The sequence below is a fragment of the Schistocerca americana genome, chromosome 4 (assembly GCF_021461395.2).
Source record: "Schistocerca americana isolate TAMUIC-IGC-003095 chromosome 4, iqSchAmer2.1, whole genome shotgun sequence".
NCBI lineage: Eukaryota > Metazoa > Arthropoda > Insecta > Orthoptera > Acrididae > Schistocerca > Schistocerca americana.
This window is the reverse complement of record NC_060122.1, coordinates 620,935,947-620,963,885: the sequence shown is the minus strand read 5'-3', so window position 1 is coordinate 620,963,885 and position 27,939 is coordinate 620,935,947. Positions and strand designations below refer to the sequence as shown.

At 37.6% G+C, this 27,939-nt stretch overlaps 1 protein-coding gene across 4 annotated transcripts in view; it reads right to left on the bottom strand.

Moving 5' to 3' along the window:
• LOC124614023 (endoribonuclease Dicer-like) overlaps positions 1–27,939 on the bottom strand; it is a 444,738-nt gene that overhangs the window by 19,378 nt on the left and 397,421 nt on the right. For all 4 annotated transcript variants that reach the window (XM_047142837.1, XM_047142840.1, XM_047142839.1 and 1 more), the window contains exon 21: positions 9,557–9,854. In XM_047142837.1, the coding sequence (XP_046998793.1) occupies positions 9,557–9,854 (298 nt within the window). The remainder of the gene's footprint in view (positions 1–9,556; positions 9,855–27,939) is intronic.

The following is a 27,939-nucleotide window of genomic DNA, read 5'->3' as shown; positions in this document are numbered from 1 at the left end:
CATTCAGTTCCCTTATGTAGCAAGTTTTCCCATCAGTTGTTGTATAGTATGTTTTCACTCACCAAAGGTGGCAACTGCATGCACACCAACAAATCAATTTCGTACAACAACTTATCCGATTTTATCAACCATCACAAAGTACTATACAAACTCTCCATCACAATAATATCACCGTTTTAAAACCAATTACGAAATTCTTTGATAAATGCAACCTTACTTTATAAAACTATACAACACTGAGAGATGGTTATGGCCCTCATACCACAAGTCATGATAAATAAATAAAAAAAAAAGAATGTATGGCAAGGACAATGTCTTTCATTTTATTTGAGTGAACCTTCAGTATTAATAATGCAGGAGCACATATTACAGTTTGCTCATCTCTAGACATGACGTGGCAACAATATGAAAACAATACAACAAAGAACTTCGCAGATGACGTGATTACACTGAGAAATGTTGTTGGCAGTGTGGACAGAAAGAGAGAGACAAGAAATAAAGTCAGAAACTGATGGAAAGATTATTTTCTACATTGTTTCACAACAGAAACATATTTCCAGTGGCAGTATGGATGCCACTTCACACTACATTTTGCAGTGGTGATGTCACTAGTGGGTTTTCCCCTATCCACTTCTGCAAGCACTTGTGAACTACCCCTGTGTGAACTGTGTGCCCTTTAATTATTCATTTCCTTCATACTGTGTGACATTTGAGTGCAGTAAGCTGTTTCAAAGCAATGCTGCATTGAAAGTACCATACCACAAGTACGTTACACTCATCACTAAATTTCAATTAACACAGCATCAAAGATATAAGGCTTCAAGAGCTCTTATGACAACTAATGCACTACACCTCAGGTGAGTAAGCTGTAACATAATGGATAATGCCATGGTTAGCTGAGTTAGAGGTTGTAGTTTTGCAGCTTGCTGCCTGCCAATATGTGTTTTTCAACTAAGCATTGTTATCATGTTTGTTACGATTGTAATACCATATGTTCGGCAATACTTGATGTAGTTAAGTTTTTCTTTCTGGTCAGAGACCAAAGGATGAAATAACTATTTGCCTGTTTATTTCTGAATGTGAGGTGACTTCTGAGTGTGTGGTTACACAGAAACCTAAGGTGACAGCTTACATTCATGCAAATGAAATAAGCAGCAATAAAATTCATGCTGTTCCTTGTCACAAATACTTCACTACCTATTTTAAAATATGTGGTGATTTCTGAGTGTGTGGTTAGGCATGAATTCTAAGAGGATAGCTTAAATTGCTGCGAGTGAAAAGATGAGCAGTAACATTCATATTTTTCCTTGTCACAAATATTTTGCATGTTGCACAAGCAAAAACATATTTCCCATAGAATTCTTGCTACAACTGAGATTCTCCTGTCACTAACACACCCCCAAATATCAACTTGACACTATAGTGATTGACAAACCGATAGCCACATTCCTGGTCGCCATCACGTCACGATTATGCCAGTTCCTGCAAAAAGTAGTGCAAAATGTACTTGACCCATCATCATTGTATGGTGAAGCTAAACATTGCAAGTTGTGTTGGCAACACCGATCGTGGATTATGTCAGCATTTCCTCTCTTCCCTTAACTCCACAACCACCCACAGTGTGAACCATCTGATTTTGTGCCCCTTATAACTCGTTCAGTCACATCAAATGTCGATAGGAAGAAAATGGGACGAAGTCAAGCAAGATGTAGAGTAAGAATGTAAAATCAAATAAACTTTACTAGAAAGAAACGCAAAAACAGGGAATTTTTAGCATTGATCTTATGGGTTTTCACAGGGGCTATGAATTTATGATGTAGAAGTGCGAAAAACATAAAATTGGAGAACGTAAAATTAAAGTTCCACTGTATAGTTTACGTACTGACTCATTCCAGAGCCAAGTGACTGGCTCACAATTATGGATATATGAAACAAAAAGTGACCATTTTTAAAATATGAAAAAATGGCAAGAAGAAATGACAGAAAATTTCTCTCTCTCTCTCTCTCTCTCTCTGAGGTGGGAGTGGGTGGGTCTGTTTGTAGCACTGTATTAAAAGCTAACCAGCTTTCAACTTTTTGTTTTTTAATGCATGCCTGTCCAAATGCTCAGCACCTCCTCACTGTGGTAGTAGTGATCTATGTGCATACACATACTGTAGTATGTTAATCAAAGCACACTCAAACATTAACTGAAACAACAGGAATAAAGAACTGTAACTATAAATTATTACATTTAATATTACATTTGTACTGAATACTAGTTGGCATTCTCAATAACATTTAAAAAATTACCTCTTTTAAATTATAGGAAAAAAATTAGTAACCATGACACAAGTTAGCAGAAAACGGCACTGCTAGGAGCCACGTAGTTTACTAATACTCCCACAATAAAATAATATCTACGTGTAAGAGACAAAATACAATAAGCACAATTCAAAAAGAAAAATGTAAAACAAAGGGCAAGCCTGAAAGTAACTGCTACCTGACATTATCAATTAAACGCTAATTCATATAAGAAATTACTATCATGTTGTGTGTTTTAACACCGAGAGTGAGACCTTTTGCAGGAAACCAGTCAATGACACTGTTCAGAACATTGTTTACCATTTCTTCTGTTTCTGTATGTATGCTTGGTTTGCATACAATACTAATGTCATTAACAAAAAGAACTAATTTTGTTTGTTGTATGTTAGATGGATACGTGAGGAACAACGACAACCTAAGAGAGGAATCTCCCCTGATTACATTGTCTGAATTACTAAGCACAACTTTGTGAATTCTTCTGGTTAGGTACGGCAATATTCACTGGTTGGCTATACAATCAGTTCCATAAAATTTCAGTTTGTCTAAGAGGATATTATGGTTCTCACAGTCAAATGGCTTAGATAGGTCACAGAAATTATAAATCAGTGCTATTTTGTTATTTAATGTTTGCAAAATTTGTAGAACTACTCTTCTGGAACCCAAACTGTGATTTGCTGAAGATATTACTGTTATTCAGGTGAGATACTGATCTAGAATACATCACATTAAAAATTTTGGAAAATGATGTCAGTAGTGAAACAGGTTGATATTTACTGACATCTCTCCTATCACCATTCTTTTAGATTGGTTTAACAATAGCATGCTTCCATCTTTCTGGAAGAAATGCCTTGAGTAAGTTGTGCATTACCTATTTCAGACAAGACAGGGCTGCTTATATGGGAACAAATCCTTAGTACTCGGTTGGAAACACTATCAAATCCACATTAGCTTTTATTTATGAGGGAATATATAGTTCTTAATTTCAGGAGGAGAAGCTGGTGATTCATTCATATGACTGAATTTTAAAAGAAGTGGTTTCTCAACATACTGCTGTGCTTTTTCTCTTGAACTGTTTGTTCCCATATTTTTTACTATATTCAACAAATGGTCATTAAATGCATTTGCTACTGGTGACTACCCATTTACAGTACTTACTTCCGTTTAAGTCAATAGTGATGTTATCCTGTTCCTTGGGCAGGTGCCATGTCTGTCATTTCACGACATCCCATATAGCCTTAAAGTCTGTTGCCAGAATTATTAATTTCTGACATAATATGCATATTCCTTGATTTTTTAATAACTCTTCTTAGTAATTTGGAGTAGTTTTTGTAGTGTGCAACAATTGTACGATCTTTACTTGTTCCCAGTGGATACAATTCCCTTTCCCTTTCCCAAGATACTTTAATTCCCCTTGTGATCCATGGCCTTTTTACATGGCTGTCAAATGTCCTTTCAGATTAGCTTATGCAGAAAGCTATTTTCAAATAATGATAAATTCATATAATGCAATAGATTAAATTTTATGTCAGCATTTGGTTCATTACAAATTTCATCCCGGATCATCTCTCTGTAAACTATTCTTAAAACCGTTTGTTTGGGAGTCATCAATTATTCTGATATTTCCACTGAGGAGTATTTATACTGTAAGGCACTATCTCATTTACCCCAAATAACTGTGCATCATGATCAGCGAGAGCAGTTATTACTGGGGATAATGTTACTGCCTTGCTTTGAGCCTCATCAAGGAAAATTACCAATTACGGAACTACTGTCTTTATCCACTTGTGATGGAAAATTTATTACTGATACTGAATTATAGGATCCAAATATGGTTTCCAGATCATTTTTCATATCACAGTTCTTTAGAAAATTTACACTGAAATCACAACAGACTATTAACTGCTTGATGCTATCCGACAGACAGTTCAAAATATCCCAGTGGGGATCTATACACTGTTATAATTAAAGGAGAACTATTTTTCAGTATTAATTCAGAAGCACACACTTCTATGTGCTGATTACCAAAAAATCTTCTTGTCACAATGTTTTGGAACTGCTGTTTTCAATTAATAAAATGTTCCAGGCTATTATGCCCTGGTCAAATAGACTCAATAGCAAGCTAGGGTCTGAATGAGACATTCAAAGAAGCTATGATCCCCCTTGAAAATGTCCTCCGTAGATGGGGACGAAATATAGGGTTTCAATGTGAAATCCATTTGACCATGGCATAATAGCCTGGAACATTTTATTAACTCTGGCATTTTCGTTCATGAAAGTTTACGCTTTACAACTTTTTTTTTGTCTTAATATACATAACAACTTGTCTATGTTCAACGTCAACTTGCTATAAACGCTTACAGGCAGTTGGTGGCACCACTATCGGTGAAGGGTACATAAAGTGTGTGGGGGCGGGGTTGTGGAAAATGGTGTAGTCGTCATCGTAACGAAGCACTTTATGACACCCAAAAGGGCATGATCATTGGCTTTGGGCCGAGGGTGGAAGCGTTTCCAAATTGTTAAAGTTTGTAAACTGTTCGTGCCACCGTGGTTAACGTATACCATGCGTGAAAAAACATTGTCCAATACTGGCTATGAGGCAGCTGTGTTGCATCTCACGCCATAGATGACAGGGGTGAACTATAGTTGTGGAGATGTAAGCAGGAGGACAGATCTGCAACTGCTCAGCAACTGACCAACCAGATGAACCGAGGGACTACTAACAGTGTTTCCTCAATGACCATTCAGCCAACATTGCTGCATACAGACATCCATAGCAGGTGCCTGATTCACGCACCCATGGTGACTGCTGTTCATTGGAGAAATTTGGAATTTACATATTGCACCACAACTGAATGTTCACTGAATGCAACAGATGGCCTTTCCAAATGAATCATGTTTTATGCACAATCGGCCAGAAAGCAAAGCCCCTGCAACAATAGTTGTAAGGGTCCAGGCCAGAGGAGGAAGTGTTTTGGCCTGGGAAAAGTTTTTGTGGCATTCCCTGGGTGATCTTGTCTTTCTGGAAGGTACAATGGATCAACACAAGTGTGCATCTACCTTTGTCGATGATGTCCAACCCTACTTGCAGTTTGTTTTTCCTTGGGATGGTGGAATCTGCCAGGAGGGCAATGTGACATGTCACACAGCTCACTGTGAACTTGTGTAGTTCAAAGAGCACCAGGATGAGTTTACTGTACTCCCCTAGCCACTAAACTCCCAAAATTTAAACCCAACTGAGAATCTGTGGGACCACCTCAATCAAGCTGTTCACACCACGGGTCCTCAATCAAGAATCCTAGCACAGTGTCAACAGCACTGGAGTTGGCATGGCTCCACATCCCTGTTTATAACTTCCAGAACCTCACTGACTTTCTTCCTTTATCTTTCACAGCACTCTGCATTGCAAAAGGTGCTTATTGGTGCTTTTAACAGGTGTTCACAATAAAGTCACTGAACAATGTATTTACCTTCTCTAACCTTTTAGTTATGTGGTGCTGAGATAGGCACAGGATGTCTCTCTTTTCAGAGCTTATAAATTTTCTGGAGAGACAAGAAGCTCTTCAACCTTATTAATTATTCCTCTAATATTCTGATGAAATAAGCTTGTCATTTGTCTCAAATGGCATACCTTTCACATTTTGCTCTAAACTGATTATTGTGCGTCATTCCACAGCAGTGTACCTTTCCTATACCAAAACACAGTGATTGTAAATTTCTTCAAAGAAAATATCTGGCTGAATTTTACTGGTTCTTGTGCTCAACTACTGTGAAACCACTCCATATATTGTACTGTTGTTATCTTTTGATAGTTATGGGTAGAACATGTAGCTCATGATTTATGACAAAAATATAATCTTTTTGCACTTACCCTCTTTACAATATACAAGTAAAACTCATTCAGTAAACTTTGTCATCAGACAGAAACCTGGGCACTTAAAAATGCAGACAAAAATTGTGGTCATCTAATCTGTTGAAATGATCCTTTTTTCCATACCTTTGGGCTTCCATATCATTATGAGAAGTTGGGCTTGTGCCCATGGGCAGAATCCATGTGATATTGGCTATGTGCAGCACACAAGACAAAATAGGCAATGTTCTGCTCCACAGATTTAATCAGAAAGGTTTATTGGTGGACCCAGATTAATTCTCTGCACTGCCACTCTATCAACTCAGTCCAAATAAAAGTCTCAAATCTTGCTTTGATCTGCGAGAAAGGGTTGATCTTCTCATAAAAGCAAAGTCAATAATTAAGAGCTCTGTAGCAATCCAACCTCTTCCACAAAAATGCCACAACCGCCCAATAGATTGGAAAACATACACCACTAATAGTTCATACACCACCTCCAACTGGCTGCTAGCAACTTCTCCTCAACAACAAAACAAGAATGCAACTCAATGCTAAAACACTATACTTGAATTTCCAGAGACACTAATACAAATTATAGCCTGCAGTGAAAACCTTGCAGAGTCAAACTAGTGTATTTAAATGCCACCTTCCAGCTTGCTACCTGGCTCCTCAACCTAACTTCCTGCCTCTCCCTATTGAGTTTCTGTACCCTTGCTGAATGGGAACACTCACCTAGAAAACTGGAATGGTTCAACCCAAAATCCACTGTACTACAAGAAATAACTCTGTTGCTCATGAAGGATCACCTTCTCCCAACATTTTAACTGCACTATTAAAACACCATCTCCGATCCAGAGGGCACACAGCTTCAACACCCCACGAGGGCTACTGCCTGACCCTTGATTTCATGAGTGCCAAAATCTCTGCACAAAATTATTTTAAAATTCAGACTTTTTAGCCTATCAGTCTCTAGAACAGAATTCAAACCTTTCTATTGACCATTTTCAGTTTCCATTTAAAGAACTCAGCAGGAAATTGCTTTGAGAGAGGACTTTTCAAATTTCTTTCCTAGTGTTAGAAAAACTGCTCATCCTGTCTCACCTTTGTAAACAGCATGGTCTGCCATTTATTTACTGCTTTAGCCTGACCAGATTAGGACCTTAAAGCCCTCTTTTACATCTGCCCAGGAACAAACTAAAAAAACTGCATGACAATCACAATAACAATAATTAGCATTATTAATAAAAATTGGCAATAATATTAATAATAATAATAATAGTGTCACTAACAATGAACTAAAATACAGGAGGAGTGGGGTTAAGAATGATACTGATTAGTTATTACTTAAAAACTCAATAATAATAATAACAATTTGCATCATTAATAAAATGCAATAACTGGCAATACTATTAAAAATATAATAATAATAAAACAATGGCAGCATTAAGAATGATATTGTTAGTTCCAGACTTTTTGAAGTCTTGTTTAGTATTAGAAAAAGCGGAATGGATAACGGAGGAGGAAAAGCTTGAAATGAAAGTTAATAGCTCCTAAGAAACAAGAGAATTTCAATAAAGACCTCTGTAAACAAGGGGAGGGGAAAGTGATTAGGGAGGGAGGGTTGATGAAGAGTAGACTGCAGAAGAGAGAGCTACTGTGATAGCCATTGTTTTAAGTTTGAAAGATATTTTAATTTATTTGACATTCTGAGGAAGACTGTTCCAAAACCAGGGTCCTAATAAAATGATTTACAGAACATGGCGGTATTGTGGAGTGGTACAGACAGAATTTTACTTTGTTGAGAATGTATATTTCTGCAGTGTTGTTCAGACAGTAGTGTGTAATGGTTTAACATAAACAGGAAAGAGTGCAATGATTGAGAAGACGATACAGCTAACACTGGGAATGATAATCTCTATGGTTATTGGCACGTAGCCACGATAACTGTTCATATGCAGTAGTGTTGTGGTCAAAATAGCATACATCACAAATGTATTGCGCACAAGCCAAGCATTCATCACCAATTCCAACAGAGATCTCTCTGTAGAACCACCCGTTTTGGTGTTTGAATAAATCAGTACATACAGCTTAAACCTTTTTTTGTTGCTTACATCAATTATCCATTGGAATTCAACCATTTTTCATTTATTGTTATTACATGACAATGCTTTCGTAATTCAACTGCAGGATCACTGGTAAAATACAATATTGCAGTGAACTTTTGCTTGGCATGAAAGAAGATGTGTATGGCTCAGCCCTACGACAACAAATGAGCCAAATTTATTAACAGAGCTGTACATCTCGCAACTGCCATAGAACAGGTATGTTGCAACTGCTACTCTGAATGTTCTAAACATATGGAAATCATTTAGTGAGAGATGATGAGTAAGGTGGGTGCAGATGGCTTCAAATTTCTGGTATGGGATTATTGCAACTGTTGGATGTGCCGTATGGGGCTGTGCATTGTCATGTTGCAATAACACAGACACAGACAATAATACATGTCACTTTCTCATGCCAAAGGTTGTGACAGCATATAATGTCATTCCTTACTCTCTCTGTTCCTGGTCAGAGGTAATGGATGCAAGTTTCATGTCCAGTGGTGATTATTGGCCATTACCTTCTTTTCCAACGTGTTATGAAAGACATTCACTTGCATTAACAATTCCATATTGCAAGTCACCTCCCACCTTGAAGGCACTTACCAAAATTCAAGTATGTTTGACTTTGGTTAATGTCTTTAGTTACTGAAATGTCATGCTGTATCACTCTGAGGTTCATCATCATTGTGCCTTTGACAACTGCAGTTTTCTGGATTAACACTGTGATGTGTCAGACTCTGATGAGGAGTATTAGTCACAGTGTCGCATCTTTACTGGGACACATGCTGTTGAGATTAACAAGCATCTACTGTACTGGACCTCCATTTCAACAGGTTTCACAATTTCATGATGCAGTAAGTGAAAAAGAAACACAGAGGACAGTTGGCCCTGGAGCAAGCAACTAGTGGTGCAGTTGTCTTCACACATTTTCTATGTCCATGTTTGTGAATCTGCATGATGATACTGCCTAGCGAACATCTGGCACACTCTTATGAGCACCCTTATCAACTTACAGACTACTGGCATGATCTGTTCCTTTTTTATTGGACATTTAATGCTTGCATTTGATCCATTCTCGTACATTACATACATCCCAAAAATCAGTAAATTACTTATCGCTACACCAAAATATGGAAGAAATATATAAATGGAAATCAGCGTGTACGTAACACATATAAATATTTGAACACTGAAGCATACACATAGCATAATAAGTACATAAAGAAGGATTTAAATCAAGCTTGAAAACTAATTTGTTATCAATAAAAGCCCATTAATATTAAATTCATCTCAAAATACCCACCTAATATTGCATCACCAAGAAATTCTAATCTTTGATAACAATCAGTAATTCTATTGTCACTCCAAGAGGGATGCGTAAGTGCTTGCAACAGAAAACCTCTGTCTTTGAATCTGTAGTTTAATGTCTCCTCCAGCTCTTCTGTGTCACCTAAATGGAAGTCCAAATACTGATGAGGCAATGATTCTTGCAATAAGGGCCTCTCTGGTGGTCTCTCAAAGAGAATATGAGGTGATGCCTTCTTTGCTGGTAGAACTCCCAGACTGTTGAGAAGTGCAATTGCACCAGACAAACCATATGCCTAGAAAAATGAAGATACCACTTGACACACAGAAGATGCAAAATACCACAAACAAAAAATGAAGTGCATAATAATAAACTACTACTTTTTTTTCACTCTACAACACCTTTCCACTCCAACTTTCTCTCTGCAAATCCTACTTTCATTTTGTCTCGTATCCCACTATTTCTTCTGAGTCTGACTCTTAACTACCTTAATACCAACAATCTGTTGTTGTAGTCCTTGCCAACTTCAGCCAGAGGACTGGTCTGATGCAGCTCTCCACATTAGTCTATCCTATCGAAGTCTCTTCATCCTTGCACAACTACTGTAACTTACACCCATCTGAACCTGATTACTGTATTCAAATCTTGGTCTCCCTCTAGAATATTTATCCTCCACCCTTCCCCCATTACAAAATTAATTATCCTTAGCTGCCCTGCTTGCATCCTATCAACTTATACTTTCTTTTAATCAAGTTGTGACATAAAGCACTCTTCTCTATGATTAAAGCCAATACCTCTTCGTGAGGTATCCTATTTACTGTTGCGTTTCAAACCACTCCAGACAAGAGATGTGTATCCCTATTTAAAATTAACTAGCAAATGATACAAATGAAAATCACACATCAAGTTATCATAGAGGAAAGCACAAATATTGTGCGGATTTGTTATTTTATTTGCGTGTGGAGAACCATACCAAGGGATGAGGCATGTCTTCATAATGGGACAGTGATCACAGTAACTTCACAAAAGGAACAATGTGCACAGACATGAATATAGAAGCTCCTAGCACCATCAGCCTACTATGGAGGAGTTAAAAGTTCTTTGAGAATATTAACTGTGACAACAGCTAAGATGCCAACTCAAACAAATGAAATGTCATTCAGATTCACTCGTTCTGTGAATATGTGTAAGTTCCGATTTGAAAACTTTGATTTGACAGGGGCCTGACATTATCTAGTATTGATGTCTAATTCCATTGTGAAATGTGTGCACCACAATTGTATTATTGCCAATATACTTTGGATAAATAGCACGATCAGTAGTAAAGATTGAAATCCTTTATTTTACAGATCAATTTCCATCACTGTGTGGCCATCTTCAATCTTCAGTGCTAAAAATACATGAGAACCATCGGGCATGAACACAAATATGGCCATATTTATAATCATCATAAAAAAATACAGAAACAGGAAAACATACCAATGTATGGACTCTAGTACATACCAAACTATTTGAACCTTGTAGACCCATATCATAATAACACAATATTTTCCATGAGGTGTATCACGTACTGTGATGATTACTTCCAACAGATATCTTACTGTTACTGCATACAATAATTCTGAATTACAGAAGCACCTATCTTGTGACCTCTGCAATTGCCAATCCAACAAACAGTGAGCTTGTAGTTTACACAGCCCACTAGCTACGCTCAGTATAGCAAAACAAGCATCACAGTGCCCTCTACATTCCAAAGCGTATGACACGCAGACATCAAATACAGCAAATACCATCAACAGAAAAAACGAAAGCTTGCATAAAAGTAACCTTTAAACTCACATGACAATTTTTTACTGTCATAAGTCATGGCAAAACTTTAAAAAACACAATACAGGTACAATAAAAAATACATTAAATTACACCCTCTGACGTAAAGTACAAGATAAATTTTTGTTATAGGAATATACTTGACATAAAACCACACATAGTAACTTCTTAAAAACAAATACAGACATGTTAACATCAGAAACATTCTTTTAAATTTCCAAAAATCTCGATTAAATGTAAAAATATTAATCCTTTACAATGGGATGTTATGCCCTCCCTTATTATATTTGAAGACTTTACCAACCTAATGATTGACATTATCATAGCACATTCTTTACAAGCAATTACAAATAGTAATAAAAAGACATTAACAAAAATACAAAATACAATAATCTCCCACATATGATGTACTGGACCTGTAATACTGTCATTTTTCATCTGCGCAAATGATGTAAAATTTCAATAATGACAAAGTGGGGGACTGCAGTACCTTCAATGAATACACAAGCATATGTCAAATATACATTGCAAATAGGGCTCAAAATTAATAACTAATATCCACCATTTGCTGTTACGAAACCTGTTGAATACCTCATAGCAAAAATTGACGAAGAAGAGGCTTGCCTAAATGTACACCAAGTTTACGCTCATGTCGTGAATCGACATGCTGCACTGTATAAGAGCATCATACCGTCTAATCTTCCATCTTGCTGCTGGCCCTGTGGACTGCCTTCCTGCTATGCTCTAGGCCAGCCCATGCGCTTGGTCCGGGAAAGGGGGGGGGGATCCCACAGTGTGGCCTCAGATGCCTGAGACTGCAGTCATGGGTGCAGGAGTTGCATTTGTGTGTGTGTGTGTGTTGTCTAATTTTCAAGATGTCCTTATTGTCCAAAAACTATATTTGTGATAGTCTTTTTGTTGTGCCTATCTGCGACTCAGCATCTCCACCATATGATGAGTAGCAACTTCTTTTTCACAATTTTGTTACATTCCATCCTGGATTTTCCATTGTGTGATAAAACTAATATCCACCATTTGCTGTTAGGAAACCTGTTAAACACCTCACAGCATAAAATTGCTGAAGAAGTGGCTTGCCTAGGGCACACCACATTTACTCTCGTATAACAGCGTAATACCAGCTGATCTTCTGTCTTGTTACTGGCCCTGTGGGGGCCTTCCTGCTATGCATCAGGCAGCTCTCGCCAAAGTGCTCCCAAAAATCAGAACTTTTAGTAACTGTCTGCTCATTAAGCAATGTGCAATTCCAAGATTTCAAATAACAGAAAATCTCCATCGCCTCAAGGAGTCTGATACATCTGCCTTTTTCTCCCCTCTGCAGCAATTTAAGCCGCGATATCAAGTCAGGAAGAGCATGGCCTGTATCAATCGAGTGTGCTGCAAAGTTGGATCTATCGGAAACATCTCTCCTACCCAGTGCAAAATGCTCATGATATCTTACTTCGAGTTTTCTCCCCGTCTGCCCCACATAAAAAGCATTACAATCAGCACACTGTAATTTCTAAACCCCTGACTCTTGAAAATAATTAAATTTATATATATATTTTTAATTAACATTTTATGGAGCTTGTCTTCGGTTGAAAATGAGATGCCCACCACAATTTTTTTGAAACTCTAGTACTCAAAATCCTGTAGTAAGGCAAACTAACAATTTTTTCTCTCTATTACTATTCATAACTGACACACATTTCTGCTCATTAGTCTTTATATTTTTGTTATAAATATTTCTCACATAATCATGAGGGTAGTTACTCACCCTCATCATGTGATTTTAAAGGTTACTTTTATGTAAGCATGGTTTTTTACTGTTAATAGTATTTGCTGTATTTGATGTCTGTATTTTGTACGCTTTGGAATGTAGAGAACACTATGATGCTTATTTTGCTATACTGAGCTTAGCTAGTCAGCTGTGTAAGCCACAACCTCACTGCACCTTGGATCGACAACTGCTGAGGTCACAAGATAAGTTCTTCTGTAATTCCAAAATATTGTATCCAATAAAAATAAGACACCTGTTGGAAGTAATCATCAAAGTACATGTTACACCTCACGGAAAATGTGCTATTATGAAATAGGCCTACAAGGTTTGCATAGTATGGTATGAATGAGAATCCATACACTGGTATGTTTTCCTGTTTCTGTATTTTTTCATAATGATTATAAATATGGCCATATTTGTGTTCAAGATCATGTCTGATGGTTCTTATGTATTTTTGGCACTGAAGATGGTCACACAATAATGGATTTCAATCTTTACAACTGATGCTGCTATTTATCCAAATTATGTTATCTAGTGTTGTTATGTATGTTGGTGGACAATACGTACATATAAAAAGTGTTCAAATATTATTCAAGAAAAGTGAAAGTTAAGTTGCTTACAGTAATAATCAAGCAAGGAAGAGACAAAGTCTTTCAATGCCATTCAGGGCAATATTTGAGCAGCTAAGAAGTAAAGAAGAACAATATTACACCTTCATTGACTAAATCATGTCCACCACAACAGGAAACCTGCATTACTCATACAATCTTCTGCATTCTTCTGTAGCACACATTTCAAAAGCCTCTCTTCTCTTTTTAGTCTGCACTGTATATTATCCCGATTACACTTTCACAGAACTACACTTCCAACAAATACTTTCAAAAAGACTTCAAACCTTTACATTCATATTAGAAGTTAACATGCCTAACTTCTAGAAAAGCTTTTTTTGCTGTTACCAAATTTTGCTTAGGCCATCATATGTTATTTTGCTACTCAAATGGCAAAATATTATTTAGCTTCTTCTATATTATAAATAATATCTTCTTGGACATTCAGTCTGTCTGTTCAACTAAATAAAATGCTGTTTGTTTTTATGTAATACCCATTTTGCTATATTTTATTTGTCAAGCATCCCTGGGTGTAATTCACATTTGTTGTTTGCAGATCTGTTACTACATCAAAGTGTTTCATTACTCTTTTACTGTTAGCTAAGAGACAAGATTGTGGAGTACATGTTTCGTAACATTAATCTGCTGTTTCATTTCACTTAACATTTCTAATGGATAAAATCAGATTTTACTTAGGATGCTTTAAGATCTTGTTATCACGTGTATCACCCTGTCCGTTGTCCTGTGCACACCAGGGTGTCAGATATTCAGTACTGTGAGAGCACATCACCCAAACATTTCACTTTCACAGAGTATATTCTTTTTAAAAACTTGTGTTGGTTATGTATGTTTACTGTTTTCAGTATTGCTAACTGTTGCTGTTCGCACACTACTTTTTTAACTGAGTTCCCTCAGGATTGACTGATTTAAGCCTACCAAACACTATCAATCTTGTTTAACATCTACATACATACTTTGCCAACCTCTTAGCATGATACCAAAAGTCAAAATTTCTTTCCATTCCATTTTCAGATGAAGTGCAGAAACAATGACTGCTTAAATGCAGGCATGCCTAATTTTGTCATCAAAGAACCAGAACAATTTGTAAGGAGTTGTAGTATATTCCAATATTGCTTGTTAATAATGGTTCTTGAATCCTTGTAAGTAGTCTTCCATGGAATAACTGACATCTATCTTGAAATGTCTGTCATTGCTCTACTGTGGCCAAACAAACATATCATCTTTCTGTGTCTACATTAAGTACCTCATGACGTTCTCCTGCTTTATTTCTTCATTGATGGTCCTCGGTGTCGACGTACTGCATTGTGATACTGGCTGAAAAATGGGGGTGGAAGTTCAACACTGACTACTATAAATGATGTAGCCAACAGTTGCACAGTTGCGTTTCACAGTTTCACTGTTCAACCCCCCCCCCCCCCCCCCCCCAATAATACACAGTTATACGGCTTGTTAACTACTGTTTAACTTTCAACAAGCCTCATTAATAGTTTGGAGACAAACATCAGCATACTGCTACAATAGATTACTGTTGAATATCTATGAGCAGTAAAAACCTAACCACACAGTTCACAGTTCTTAAAGAGTAATGCAGTACATATTGAACAGACACCGTCATTGTTTTAACACAAGGCTTAATTGTGTTAAACTTATTCCACTGTTAAGTCAATGCATTATTGTTGTTCTAACCAGCACAGATTCCTCGTCTGAAAATCAGCCGGGACCAAAAATTGGGCCTTTATAATCATCACAATAATAGGTACTGAAACTATACATTGTTTGCTGTTCAATTTACAGAAATTACAATTAAAACATAATTCATTAAAGTAACTGAATACCTCGAAAAATTGGATCTTTGTAACAGTTTCTTCTACTATGAGGATTAACTCAAATTATTTGTTTAACCCTTCGGAGGGCGCGCCTTTCATACTTCCGTGACTAGGCTTGTTGCAGCTTTTACACCACAATTAGTATTGCATTTTTAACCAAGGAAAAAATAATTGTTATAAAATCGCCAGTTACATTTTATTGGAGAAAACATAACATAACATTACGTGGCTCTAGAAAAATAATCTTTTATTTATTTGTTGCCTTCACAACTGTCTATTATTGCCATTGTAATTTATAACAAGCCGATATTTTTTATTGCCTTAACGGTTATTTTAATTATATCACTTAATCACACTGATTCACGTGAAAAGGAAGTAACAAGGGAACACATTATGAAATGGAGCATTCATAAACTCCCACTGCTATTTATGATTGTGAATAAAATAGTTAACTTCCATCCGCAGCTCACTTTCACATTGCACACATTTTGTATCTATGACACTATGTTTCTTGCATACATTTTTCTTGCATTTCATACATACTGTTTTGGTTCTGTTCTTTTGAATTCCAGGTTTTGTTGTCTCCTTGGTCTTCTCTTCTTTGTGTCTATACTTCATCAAGAGGGCGTGAATATCCTTGGGAAGTGTCTCAAGTAACGCTTGTTGATTCAAATGTTCTTCCATTGGGTCCAGAGCAAGATGTTTCAAAAAAATTCGTCTTCTTTCTTTATTATCAGGATTGTTGAATTTGAAAATAATGTTTGCATTTATCCCAGCAGTACCTAGACGTCTGTAGAAAAGTGGCCATTGTCGTGTTATTCTGGAAGTACTGTAGGATGAGCACATCTGATCTACTGTGTCTACTCCTCCTTTGGTAGCATTGTAGTCCAAATTCACTCTCGATTTCTTAGTCTCTTGATCTATTTCATTTGTGCTTTCATTGTCCATTAAAAATACACAGAGCTGTTTTGTTTAGGAACAGTCGAGACCATACATAAATCGTCTTGAAAACTGAATGGACATGACTGGACTTCTCGGGTTTTATTTGCTCAGTTGTAAGGTTCCTGTTTGTTTTCTCAATTGGTGTCACTAATCTTTGCACTACGTCATCAGGCTTGTTAGACTTCAGGTAGGGTCCTGGAATCTGCCTGCCACAGAAAATATCCAAGTTCAGGGTGTAAAAAGTTTTGACATCACACAAGGCATAAATCTTGATCCCTTATTTTGTAGGCTTATTAGGGATATACCGTACAAATCCGCAGCATCCTCTGCAAGGATGCAACATCTCTTCAATAGTGACAAACTCGCTGACATTGTAGTGAGCAAGGCAGTTGTTGACAAAATCTTGATGGAAGTCCAGAATAGGTGCTAGTTTGTCACTTTGTTTTCTTTCATTCCAGACACCAAGGTCATCGAACCTAAGTGTTCGAAGCACTGCACCTAAAAGAGCTTTTATCTCTGGTTTTGTGGTGTCTCTGCAGTCACGTTCTCTTGAATATTGAATTTCAGCTCTTTTACTATTGTGGATGTATCGGTTTGTATTTCCCACAACGTTGCCAATCATCCCATCCATAATAAACAGGTAAAATGTATCAATTTCTATTTTACATAATTTCAGCACTTGCTCTTGGACCTGGCAAAACTTTTAGGATGTTCTTGGCCTTAGTTTTAGAAGAAGAAGAAAGTGGTTCACTTTTTCAAATAGTTTCTTTATGTTTTCCTACATAAAATTGGTTAACATCTGTTTGTTATCTCCCCTCTTCAACCAGGTGTCCATCTGTTTCCTCTGTTGATTGTTCGGAGTCACTGCTGCGATTTTCTTTTTCAATAACTTCCTCTTCCAACTCAGATTCACATGAATCTGACAATTCTTGTAATTCTTCTTCTGACAATTCATGCAATACTTTCTCATAGTCTTCAGGATGTACAATTAGACTGTGCCTGTCAAATGCCTTCTTTTTCTCCATTTCCACACTTTTATGAGACCTAACAAAACACCTTTTTATAAAGGTAATAAACTGTAGCAAATCAGTATCCAAGATTGTAAAGAGTAATGAAAATTGCATATGAGAACTTTAACTCAATTTGAATATTCATTCTACACTAATATAAAAGAAAGATTGCCTTGAGGTGAAAGAAAAACACAAGTAAACAAAATATTTACATCACAAGGCGCGTAGCGGCAAACACACTGCAAACCAACACACACGTTTCAATCAACAATAGCGACCAAACTGCTGGAAGCATGAGTCGCGCAAATGTAGTAAGTGGTGACATATGTTGAGAATGACAAATATGTATCTGGATGTGGACACAACTGCAATGTTATCTGTGATACTAACAGAAAACTAAATCTTGCGCCTGACCACTGAAGGGTTAAATGATGAAATTAACAGATACAGTTATACAAACAGTACTTTTCACGAACTTGTTACTTACTTTGGAATTAAATAAGGGTAGATTTTGCTAACATGTTTTCGAATAAAGCCAAAAAATACTTAAGAATGACAGTGTTTCATTTTCCAATGTTTATAATTAGTACAGAATTTATATTTGTTTGTAAGTCAAAAATAGAATTTAAGTTATGAATCAATTACTGATTTCACACTATAACAAAAGACATTAACTAGAAATAAACAAAATAAATTCAAAAATCAATTACACACACAAAACTAAGCACAAAATTAGATCTGGTGCTATATTCTTTACACCTGAGGGCAACCTTTCTCTTTCGTGAAAATGCAGATTATACTACCGTATGTTAATGGTAGTCAAACATGAAAAAATGAATTTAAGGAGGCAGATGGCAAAACAAAAGGGGAAGTAAAAATATCCCAGCTTGCTTCATCACATCACCCCCTCATTGGATTGACCAGATAGATATTGCAAATAGAACACTACATAAGAAATTTTATCAAAACTACAGTACATATATTTCTTATACAGGGTGTTTCAAAAATGACTGGTATATTTGAAACGGCAATAAAAACTAAACGAGCAGCGATAGAAATACACCGTTTGTTGCAATATGCTTGGGACAACAGTACATTTTCAGGCGGACAAACTTTTGAAATTACAGTAGTTACAATTTTCAACAACAGATGGCGCTGCAAGTGATGTGAAAGATATAGAAGACAACGCAGTCTGTGGGTGCGCCATTCTTTACGTCGTCTTTCTGCTGTAAGCGTGTGCTGTTCACAACGTGCAAGTGTGCTGTAGACAACATGGTTTATTCCTTAGAACAGAGAATTTTTCTGGTGTTGGAATTCCACCGCCTAGAACACAGTGTTGTTGCAACAAGACGAAGTTTTCAACGGGGGTTTAATGTAACCAAAGGACCGAAAAGCGATACAATAAAGGATCTGTTTGAAAAATTTCAATGGACTGGGAACGTGACGGATGAACGTGCTGGAAAGGTAGGGCGACCGCGTACGGCAACCACAGAGGGCAACGCGCAGCTAGTGCAGCAGGTGATCCAACAGCGGCCTCGGGTTTCCGTTCGCCATGTTGCAGCTGCGGTCCAAATGACGCCAACGTCCACGTATCGTCTCATGCGCCAGAGTTTACACCTCTATCCATACAAAATTCAAACGCGGCAACCCCTCAGCGCCGCTACCATTGCTGCACGAGAGACATTCGCTAACGATATAGTGCACAGGATTGATGACGGCGATATGCATGTGGGCAGCATTTGGTTTACTGACGAAGCTTACTTTTACCTGGACGGCTTCGTCAATAAACAGAACTGGCGCATATGAGGAACCGAAAAGCCCCATGTTGCAGTCCCATCGTCCCTGCATCCTCAAAAAGTACTGGTCTGGGCCGCCATTCCTTCCAAAGGAATCATTGGGCCATTTTTCAGATCCGAAACGATTACTGCATCACGCTATCTGGACATTCTTTGTGAATTTGTGGCAGTACAAACTGCCTTAGACGACACTGCGAACGCCTCGTGGTTTATGCAAAATGGTGCCCGGCCACATCGCACAGCCAACGTCTTTAATTTCCTGAATGAATATTTCGATGACCGTGTGATTGCTTTGGGCTATCCGAAACATACAGGAGGCGGCGTGGATTGGCCTCCCTATTCGCCAGACATGAACCCCTGTGACTTCTTTCTGTGGGGACACTTGAAAGACCAGGTGTACCGCCAGAATCCAGAAACAATTGAACAGCTGAAGCAGTACATCTCATCTGCATGTGAAGCCATTCCGCCAGACACGTTGTCAAAGGTTTCGGGTAATTTCATTCAGAGACTACGCCATATTATTGCTACGCATGGTGGATATGTGGAAAATATCATACTATAGTGTTTCCCAGACCGCAGCGCCATCTGTTGTTGAAAATTGTAACTACTGTAATTTCGAAAGTTTGTCTGCCTGAAAATGTACTGTTGTCCCAAACATATTGCAACAAACGGTGTATTTCTATCGCTGCTCGTTTAGTTTTTATTGCCGTTTCAAATATACCGGTCATTTTTGAAACACCCTGTATGAACTGGCCATACGAAAATCCCCAAACAAAATGTTTACATACAGTGTATTGCACAATGGCACCAAATATAAACAAGTTATACTTTTAATAAAAATTAGGCATCTTCATCATAAGTGATGTCCTTTTTGGGTAAACAAGGATTACATTCTAAGATACATATCACTTTATACAAGACCTGTCTTGCTTAAAGAAAGAAATAAACCCTCACGAGTTGCAAAAAGTTAAATTACACTGTGCATTGCAGTTCACTTTTTAGACAGAAAATTTCACTTGCTCAATGTTTAGTATATTTCACAAGCTTTTTCACACTTTTAATGAGCTTTTACACATTTTCTCATCAAGTTGTCCACACCTTCAACAGGTACAAGAGGCAGTTAGTAAGGAAATTCACTGCTATCAGTTCCCTTGGAGGTGGTTCATCTCCGCCACAGTACATGAAAATATTAGACAAAATACTCTACTATGGTACACCCACTTTTACTTCTAAATATAAGGAAAAAATGTTTGACACTAATGGCAGATAATGGTCATCACTTCAGAAATAAATACCATTACTTAGTCCTCATAACATCACAATAATAAGCACTAAAATTGACTACAGTGCTAAAGGTGGGGACTAAGAAAAAATTTTAAAATCAAGTACACATTACACTACTCTAGTACATAACTGTCCAAAACTGGTGAAATTTGAAAGATTTGGGTCTCTCTCCCATTTTCAAAATAGCAAAAATTCAAGATGTGCAGTAGCATAGATTTACTAATCATTACGCTATGAAAAGTAAACTTAATTACCATTCAAATCAAACTCAAAGGAATGGAAGTTGTACCAAATCATTGGCCTATTTCTCCACTCAAATCTGAGCACCACTCTCATTCAATCAGAAAATTAAATCCTCACAAAATGCTGCCAAATAGTTGATCTGCCAGAACATTCACATCAGCCTAGCACCACAGTTATCAGTTAATCAGCAAAATTACTGTTCTTCATTCTGGTATTACCACTTTAAGCTTATAATTCCTCAGAAAACAGATAGAAGTTATCAGATAACCTATAGATCCGATAATGCAGCGTTATACGACTTGTGCCTCATTAAAATATTTCTCTTTGTGTTAAGCTCTCATTCCCAGCTGCAGTGTCATGAATTGCACAATATTCACAGTACCCAATGTTGCCTAGTTCAAATTTTAGATCCTCAATACAGTTACACCACGTTTGTTTGTATACAGTCATCTTTTTCATTACTCAATCATATGTCAGCTCTATTACTTTACTTACCTTTCTTACCTCATTAGCTAGTGGAGTGCATTCTCAAATAATATCCATATTGCAGAGATAGGCTCCCTAACGATTAAGACCCTAACATTATTCATTATTTTATTATCTCATTATTGTTTCATCATCTAAAAAAAACACCTCCTCTGCTTATCCAATGCAAAATTGATTCTACTGAAAAACACTCCACATTAACAGGTCCTTATGATAAGGCAAACTTAACTTATTACCGATCAGACAAAATTATCACTTAGAAAGTATTATTTCACTGTGTTCCATCGAACTGCTTGAGATTCTAGCCTGAAGGATGACTTACATACAATCTCACTTTTTCTTTCATGCAGTTTACTCTAGGCAACTATGCTTAAAGTTGTGACTTCGTAGGATTTTCTGGCATAATAAGTCATGGAAGTCTCTTCGGGTTTGCTGCCAGATCCTAAAATCAACTTGACTCGATATTTCAGCAATCCAACTAGTCACCATCTTCAGGGGCTTAGGAAACCCAGTGTATACAAAATTCCTTGTCAATGTGGGAAGGCTTACACTGGCCGTTCAATTTGCACAGTTCATGACATGTGTGGAGCATTGCTGTCATACAAGGCTACAACAGCCGCAAAAATCGGCAGTAGCAGAACACTGCTTAAATTAGGGACACGGTATGAAATTTGACGAAACTGTGGTAGTTGCCCACATTTCCGGTTTTTGGAACAGTGTCTATAAAGAGGCGATTGAAATTAGGTTGGCGGATAATTTAATTAACACAGACAAAGGGTTTCCTCTTAGCAGGACGTGGAATCCTATACTACCCTGCATCAAAATGGAACATTCTACGGTGCAGCCCTGAGTGCAATATATTGTTGCCGCCAGTGTTCTACTAAGGGCGGTGCCACCTCCCAGTCAGTCAGCACATGCACCATGTACTGAACAGTGGCCTATACAGGACGTCAATTTGCAGCACGGCATCAGTTCTCAGCGGGAGTCAGCAGCGAAGCAGCATTCTCCTGAAGACGGTGACCAGTTGGATCACCGAAATATCAAGTCAAGTTGATTTTAGGATCCGACAGCAAACCTGAAGAGACTTTTATGTTTAAAGTTGTAATTCCTTAAATATATATAGTTTCTGTGTAATTCCTTAATGTTACACAAGGCTGTACCATGACACACTTCTATAGGTAGATAGTTATCTCAATATACTGACTGCACTGAACACCGACACTTCTATTATACCACAATTATATATATACATTTTTTTCTAATGTTGAACCCCCTACTTGCTTGTAGGTCTTACTTCTGGCTCAGTGCACATTACAGTAAGTTCCTCGTCTCCCCTTATGGGATAAATATTGCTACCCATACCATCATACAACATCTCACTAGAATTAGAAATAGAAATTACACTCGTCTTACTACTATCATTTATGTTACTCTTATCTGTGATTACAGCACATTTATACGAGGGTCATCCACAATGTAAATTCCATTTCTATTTCTATCCGTGGCCGTGCTACGATCGCAGTTCCGAGCATGCGCGACACTTACTCTGACTCAAGGAGAAGACATGTATGCCATTTTCAGATCGCTGCTGCTGACATGTGCTTTGTAGTGCTTTTTTATAAAGTTATCCATAATTGAAAACGCCACCGTGCGTGAAATCAGATATGTGATTAGTTTTCTAAATGCAAAGAAAGTTAAACCAAAGGAAATTCATCGGCAAATCTGTAAGGTTTACTGACAAAATGCTGTGAGTGATTCAATGGTCAGAAGATGGATCAGACTGTTCAATGAAGGATGTGATCAAGAGCACGATGAAGAATGAAGTGGACGCCCGTCTGTGGTTACTGATGAACTGGTTCACATAATTGAAGAGAAGATTAAGTACAACCGTAACTTTACATTAGCGCCCTTGCTATGGAAGTTTCGCAAATCTCATGATCACTAATTCATGACATTGTTACCGAAAAACTGAAATTTTGAAAACTTTGCTCATGTTGGGTACTCAAAATTCTTACCGAACAACACAAAAAACAACAGATGGGCAGTGTACTTCAGTTTTTGACACTCTAAAATGAATAAGGCGATGGTTTTCTTTCTCAGATAGTCATGGGGGATGAAACTTGGGTATCGTACGACACCTCTGAAACAAAATGGCAATCAATGGAATGGAGGCACACTTCATCCCCAACCAAGGTTAAGCCTAAGCAAATCTTGACACCTCGAAAAGTCATGTGCACTGTTTTTTGGGACAGAAAAGGCATTTTGCTGACTGATTTCTTACCACGAGGCCAAACAATAAATGCACATGGTTACTGCAGAACATAAAGTTATTGCGCCGCGCAATACAGAACAAGTGCCGAGGATTACTGTCAAAACATGTTGTTTTTTTCCACGATAATGCCCGACCTCACACGGTGAATGTGGCCAAACAACTCTTAATGGAATTTCACTGGGACGCATTTGATCATTCTCAGTACAGCCCAGACCTCACTCCTAGCGACTTCCATCTCTTCTTACACCTAAAATCTGGCCTTGGTGGTCAACACTTCAACGATGATTATGAGCTGAAAGAACATGTTACCACATGGTTGAATACACAGGTGGCAACCTTCTATGAAGAAGGCATACAAAAACTTATGCTACGCTATGACAAGTGCCTACAAAATTTCGGATGCTATGTAGAAAAGTAGTTTGACAGTTGTAGATTTTTGTACAATAAATATTTTTTCTGTATCTGTACACATTTGTTTTATATAACCAAATGGGACTTACTTCATGGAAATACCATGTATACAAGTGGCTCTTCATCAAAACTCTAGCATTATCTAGCATAAATGGTTTGATCCAGAATTAAAATCATCTCCTCCATTTCTTTTACTTGAATTTTCCCTATCATTTTCGTGCCCATTCTGGCTATCCTCCACCCAACCATTCCTTGAATTTCTACTACAATTATTCCTGTTCATTCTATTTACCTGAAACTCTCTCTCTGATTGGTTATTGTCATCAAAATTCCTCCTACAATCTTCCACTGAGGGCTTCACCCTCTCCACTTTATCAACATAATTCAAGAAATCACTAATATTACCCCTACGGGCAGGTACAAGAAATTCTCTAACTTTCTGAGGCAACTTAGTTTCTAAGCCCATAATTACTGGTTCACTACCTAGTGCTTTGTCCAAATATTTCAGTTTGTTCATCCAAAGCTGACAGAAACCTTTCACAGAATCCTTCCTAGAGTCAAATCTCTCTTCTCCCCAAAATTTACTCTAAATTGTCTACTGCTTTTCTTTCTCAAAGCTTTGCCATGAAGTACAGCTATCACATACCTGAGCTGCCCATCCATAAGCATCCCCTTTCAAAAAACGTCTCACAAATCACATTTTTTCTTTGTCATTCTGTGTTTTAGGCAAATCATTAAATTCCCTAATGAAATCCAATGGATGCACTTACCCATATGGTTCAAAATTATTAAATTTTTTATAACTAACAAATGAAGGTCTGTTTGTGACACTACATACTCTATGCTTTAGATATTGTACCTCTTCCATCTTTTTCTCTATTTCAGCCAATTTAGAATCTACATTTTTATTTACTTTTACCTGTTTTCCTCTACTACTACTGCACACATGATTTCTACCTCCGTTACTAAATCATTTTTAATCTGATTGACTTGGTTCTCAAGTTTAACCCTGTTTTCAGCAGAAACTTTCCTGGCTGCTTTGACTTCATCTTCACACTGTTTTTCAGATGCCTCTACCCCCCTACTATAGTCATCACAAATTTTCTTTCTCTCTTCTACACATTTACTACTCATTAATGTTAATTTGTCATTAATATTCTGTTCTACTTTCTTTATCTTTTCATAACAATGTTTAACTACCACCTCAACCACCTTACTTAATTCTGAAAGATTAGTACTGACTACCTTAACCTCATTTATAACTTCTTTCTTCAGTTCACCCTTTAAGATAACGTCAGTTCTAATGCTATCAGTTTTCTTTTCCACCCTTCTAATGTCTTCTTCCATACTACTAATGTCTTCTTTCATACTCATCTGACTCAAACTACTCATAATTTGCCTTAACATAACTTCCACTTTTCCATCTGCCATAAACTTTTGCTCTTGCTGACTTTCGCTACTCGATTCCTCCTCCTTAGCCTAAACAATTTCATCCACTACAGTACTGTTTTCGTCCGTTTCACTCACATCACCAAACAATGTAGACAACGGTTTTTTCATTTAATCTACAATAAGACTTTCATCCCCATCATTGAAAGTTACATTCATGTCTGATTTATAACCACATCATCTACAGAACCAGTCCCAATTAGTTCTTTGTGTTCATTTAAAACTTAACCGCTACAGCTTTGTTTTCAGTCACACAACTCCCCTGTTGTCCAGTGTCTCCAATCACACTGTCTTGTTCATTAGGGCCACTCATTATGTATCACTCAATGTAAAATGGCTTTTGCTAAGAATTACCTTGTTTTTAATCACTCGTCTCCAGCTGCGGTTGTCATCTCGATTCATTGTCTCCACGGCTGCTTCAAGTTGTAATTCTCTCGGTGAGGCGTCTTGTTTATCTCTGTTGGATGTGTCCACATGCTTACTGATTGGCTGCACCCGTACTCAATGGCTGCTTCCATAGAACCCGCTCATTGATTGGCTGCTGTCCTTCTGTGGCCATGAAACCCATGCGCTGATTGGCCATTGCACTTCCTTCATTACAATCACTGTATTGTAAACTGTTCTTGATTTCACTGACAAAGTTTGTGAGTCCTTGTCTATTGTGTCCACATAAAGTAGTCCTCACCCATAAGGGCACCATATGTGACGTCCACCTGCTTTACGTCTTTGTTGATGGTCCTCGGTGTAGACGTAGTTCCACACATGTCTGCAGTCTCAGACAACTGACACCACACTGCAGTGTGGTTTCAGTTGTCTGAGACTGTAGACTTGTGTGGGAGTTGCATTTGCATGTGTGTGTGTGTGTGTGTGTGTGTGTGTGTGTGTGTGTGTGTGTGTGTGCGCGCGTCTGTGTCTGTGTCTGTGTTGTACCTATTGCGGCTCAGCATCTCCGCTCTATGGTGAGTAGCAACTTTCCTTCTCTAATATTGCTACATTCCATCCTGGATTTTCCACTGTTTGATAAACTAAGCACAAAATTAGGTAAGGTGCTGTATTCTTTAAAACTGAGGGCCATCTTTTCTCATTTATGAAAATGCAGATTATACTCACATATGTTAATGGTAATTAGTCAAAGATGAAAAAATGAATTTAAGGAGGCAGTGGCAAAATAAGAAGGGAAGTAAAAATATCCCAGCTTGCTTTGTCACAATCTCTGCAAGTCCTATTTGGTATGGATCTCACACACTTTAACAATTTCCTGTGATGAGTTGTAGAAGTATGCTTTATGCAATGCCATTTGTATACCGACTGTGTTTTCCTAGTATCATAAGAATGTATGTAAGTCTGGCTCCTGCTTTACGTATGACTGAGCCTAATGGGTCACTCCATTTATTACAGTGTTATCATGAATTTTTTCACTTGTATTACAGCTGTGGGGCACGTTTTAATGGAAAATCTTGAAATTAGTGGTTTGCAAACTGACTACTGTGATAAATTGAAAATGGTAACAACTAAGCTCATACTTTAATCAGCATTTTAAGCATGCAGCCCGAGTTTCAGATCTGCAAGACTTATTATGGATAGTGTTATTTTTGATGTAAAATGTTTTGTGCTGAACCTTTAATCTGTGACATTACCGTACTTCAGTTTCATACATGGGAGGCATTGCAGAACTCATTAGAGTCTACATCACATCTACACTGGTACTCAGCAATCCACCTACGGCATGAGGCAGAGGGTATCCCATACCACTGCCAGTCATTTCCTTTCCTGTTCCACTTACAAATAGAACTACGGAAAAACAGTTGCCTATATGCCTCCGTATGAGGCATAATTTCATGTAATCTATCTACGTGGTCCTTACGCACAATGTGTGTTGGAAGCAACAGAACCATTCTGCAGTAAGCTTCAAATTTTCTCAAAAACACTTATATGTTGTTCGAACCTACTGGTAACAAATCAATCAGCCCACCTCTGAATTGCTTCAATGTTTTCCTTCAATCTGACCTGCTACAGATCCCAAACACTCAAGCATTACAAAAGAACAGGTTACACTAGTGTCCAATATGCAGTCCCCTTTGATGGTGGACCACTCTTTCCTAAAACACTCCCAAAAAAACTGAAGCTGACCATTTGCCTTCCCTACCACAGTTCTCACATGCTCATTCCATCTTGTATCACTTTGCAACATTACGCCCAGATATTTAAACAACTAGCTCTGCAGGTGACAAAGAAATTGAAGAAATGTATGATGAAATAAAAGAAATTATTCAGATAGTAAAGGCAGACGAAAATTTAATAGTCATGGGTGACTGGAATTCGGTAGTAGGAAAATGGAGAGAAGGAAACGTAGTAGGTGAATATGGATTGGGGCTAAGAAATGAAAGAGAAAGCCGCCTGGTAGAATTTTGCACAAAGCATAAGTTAA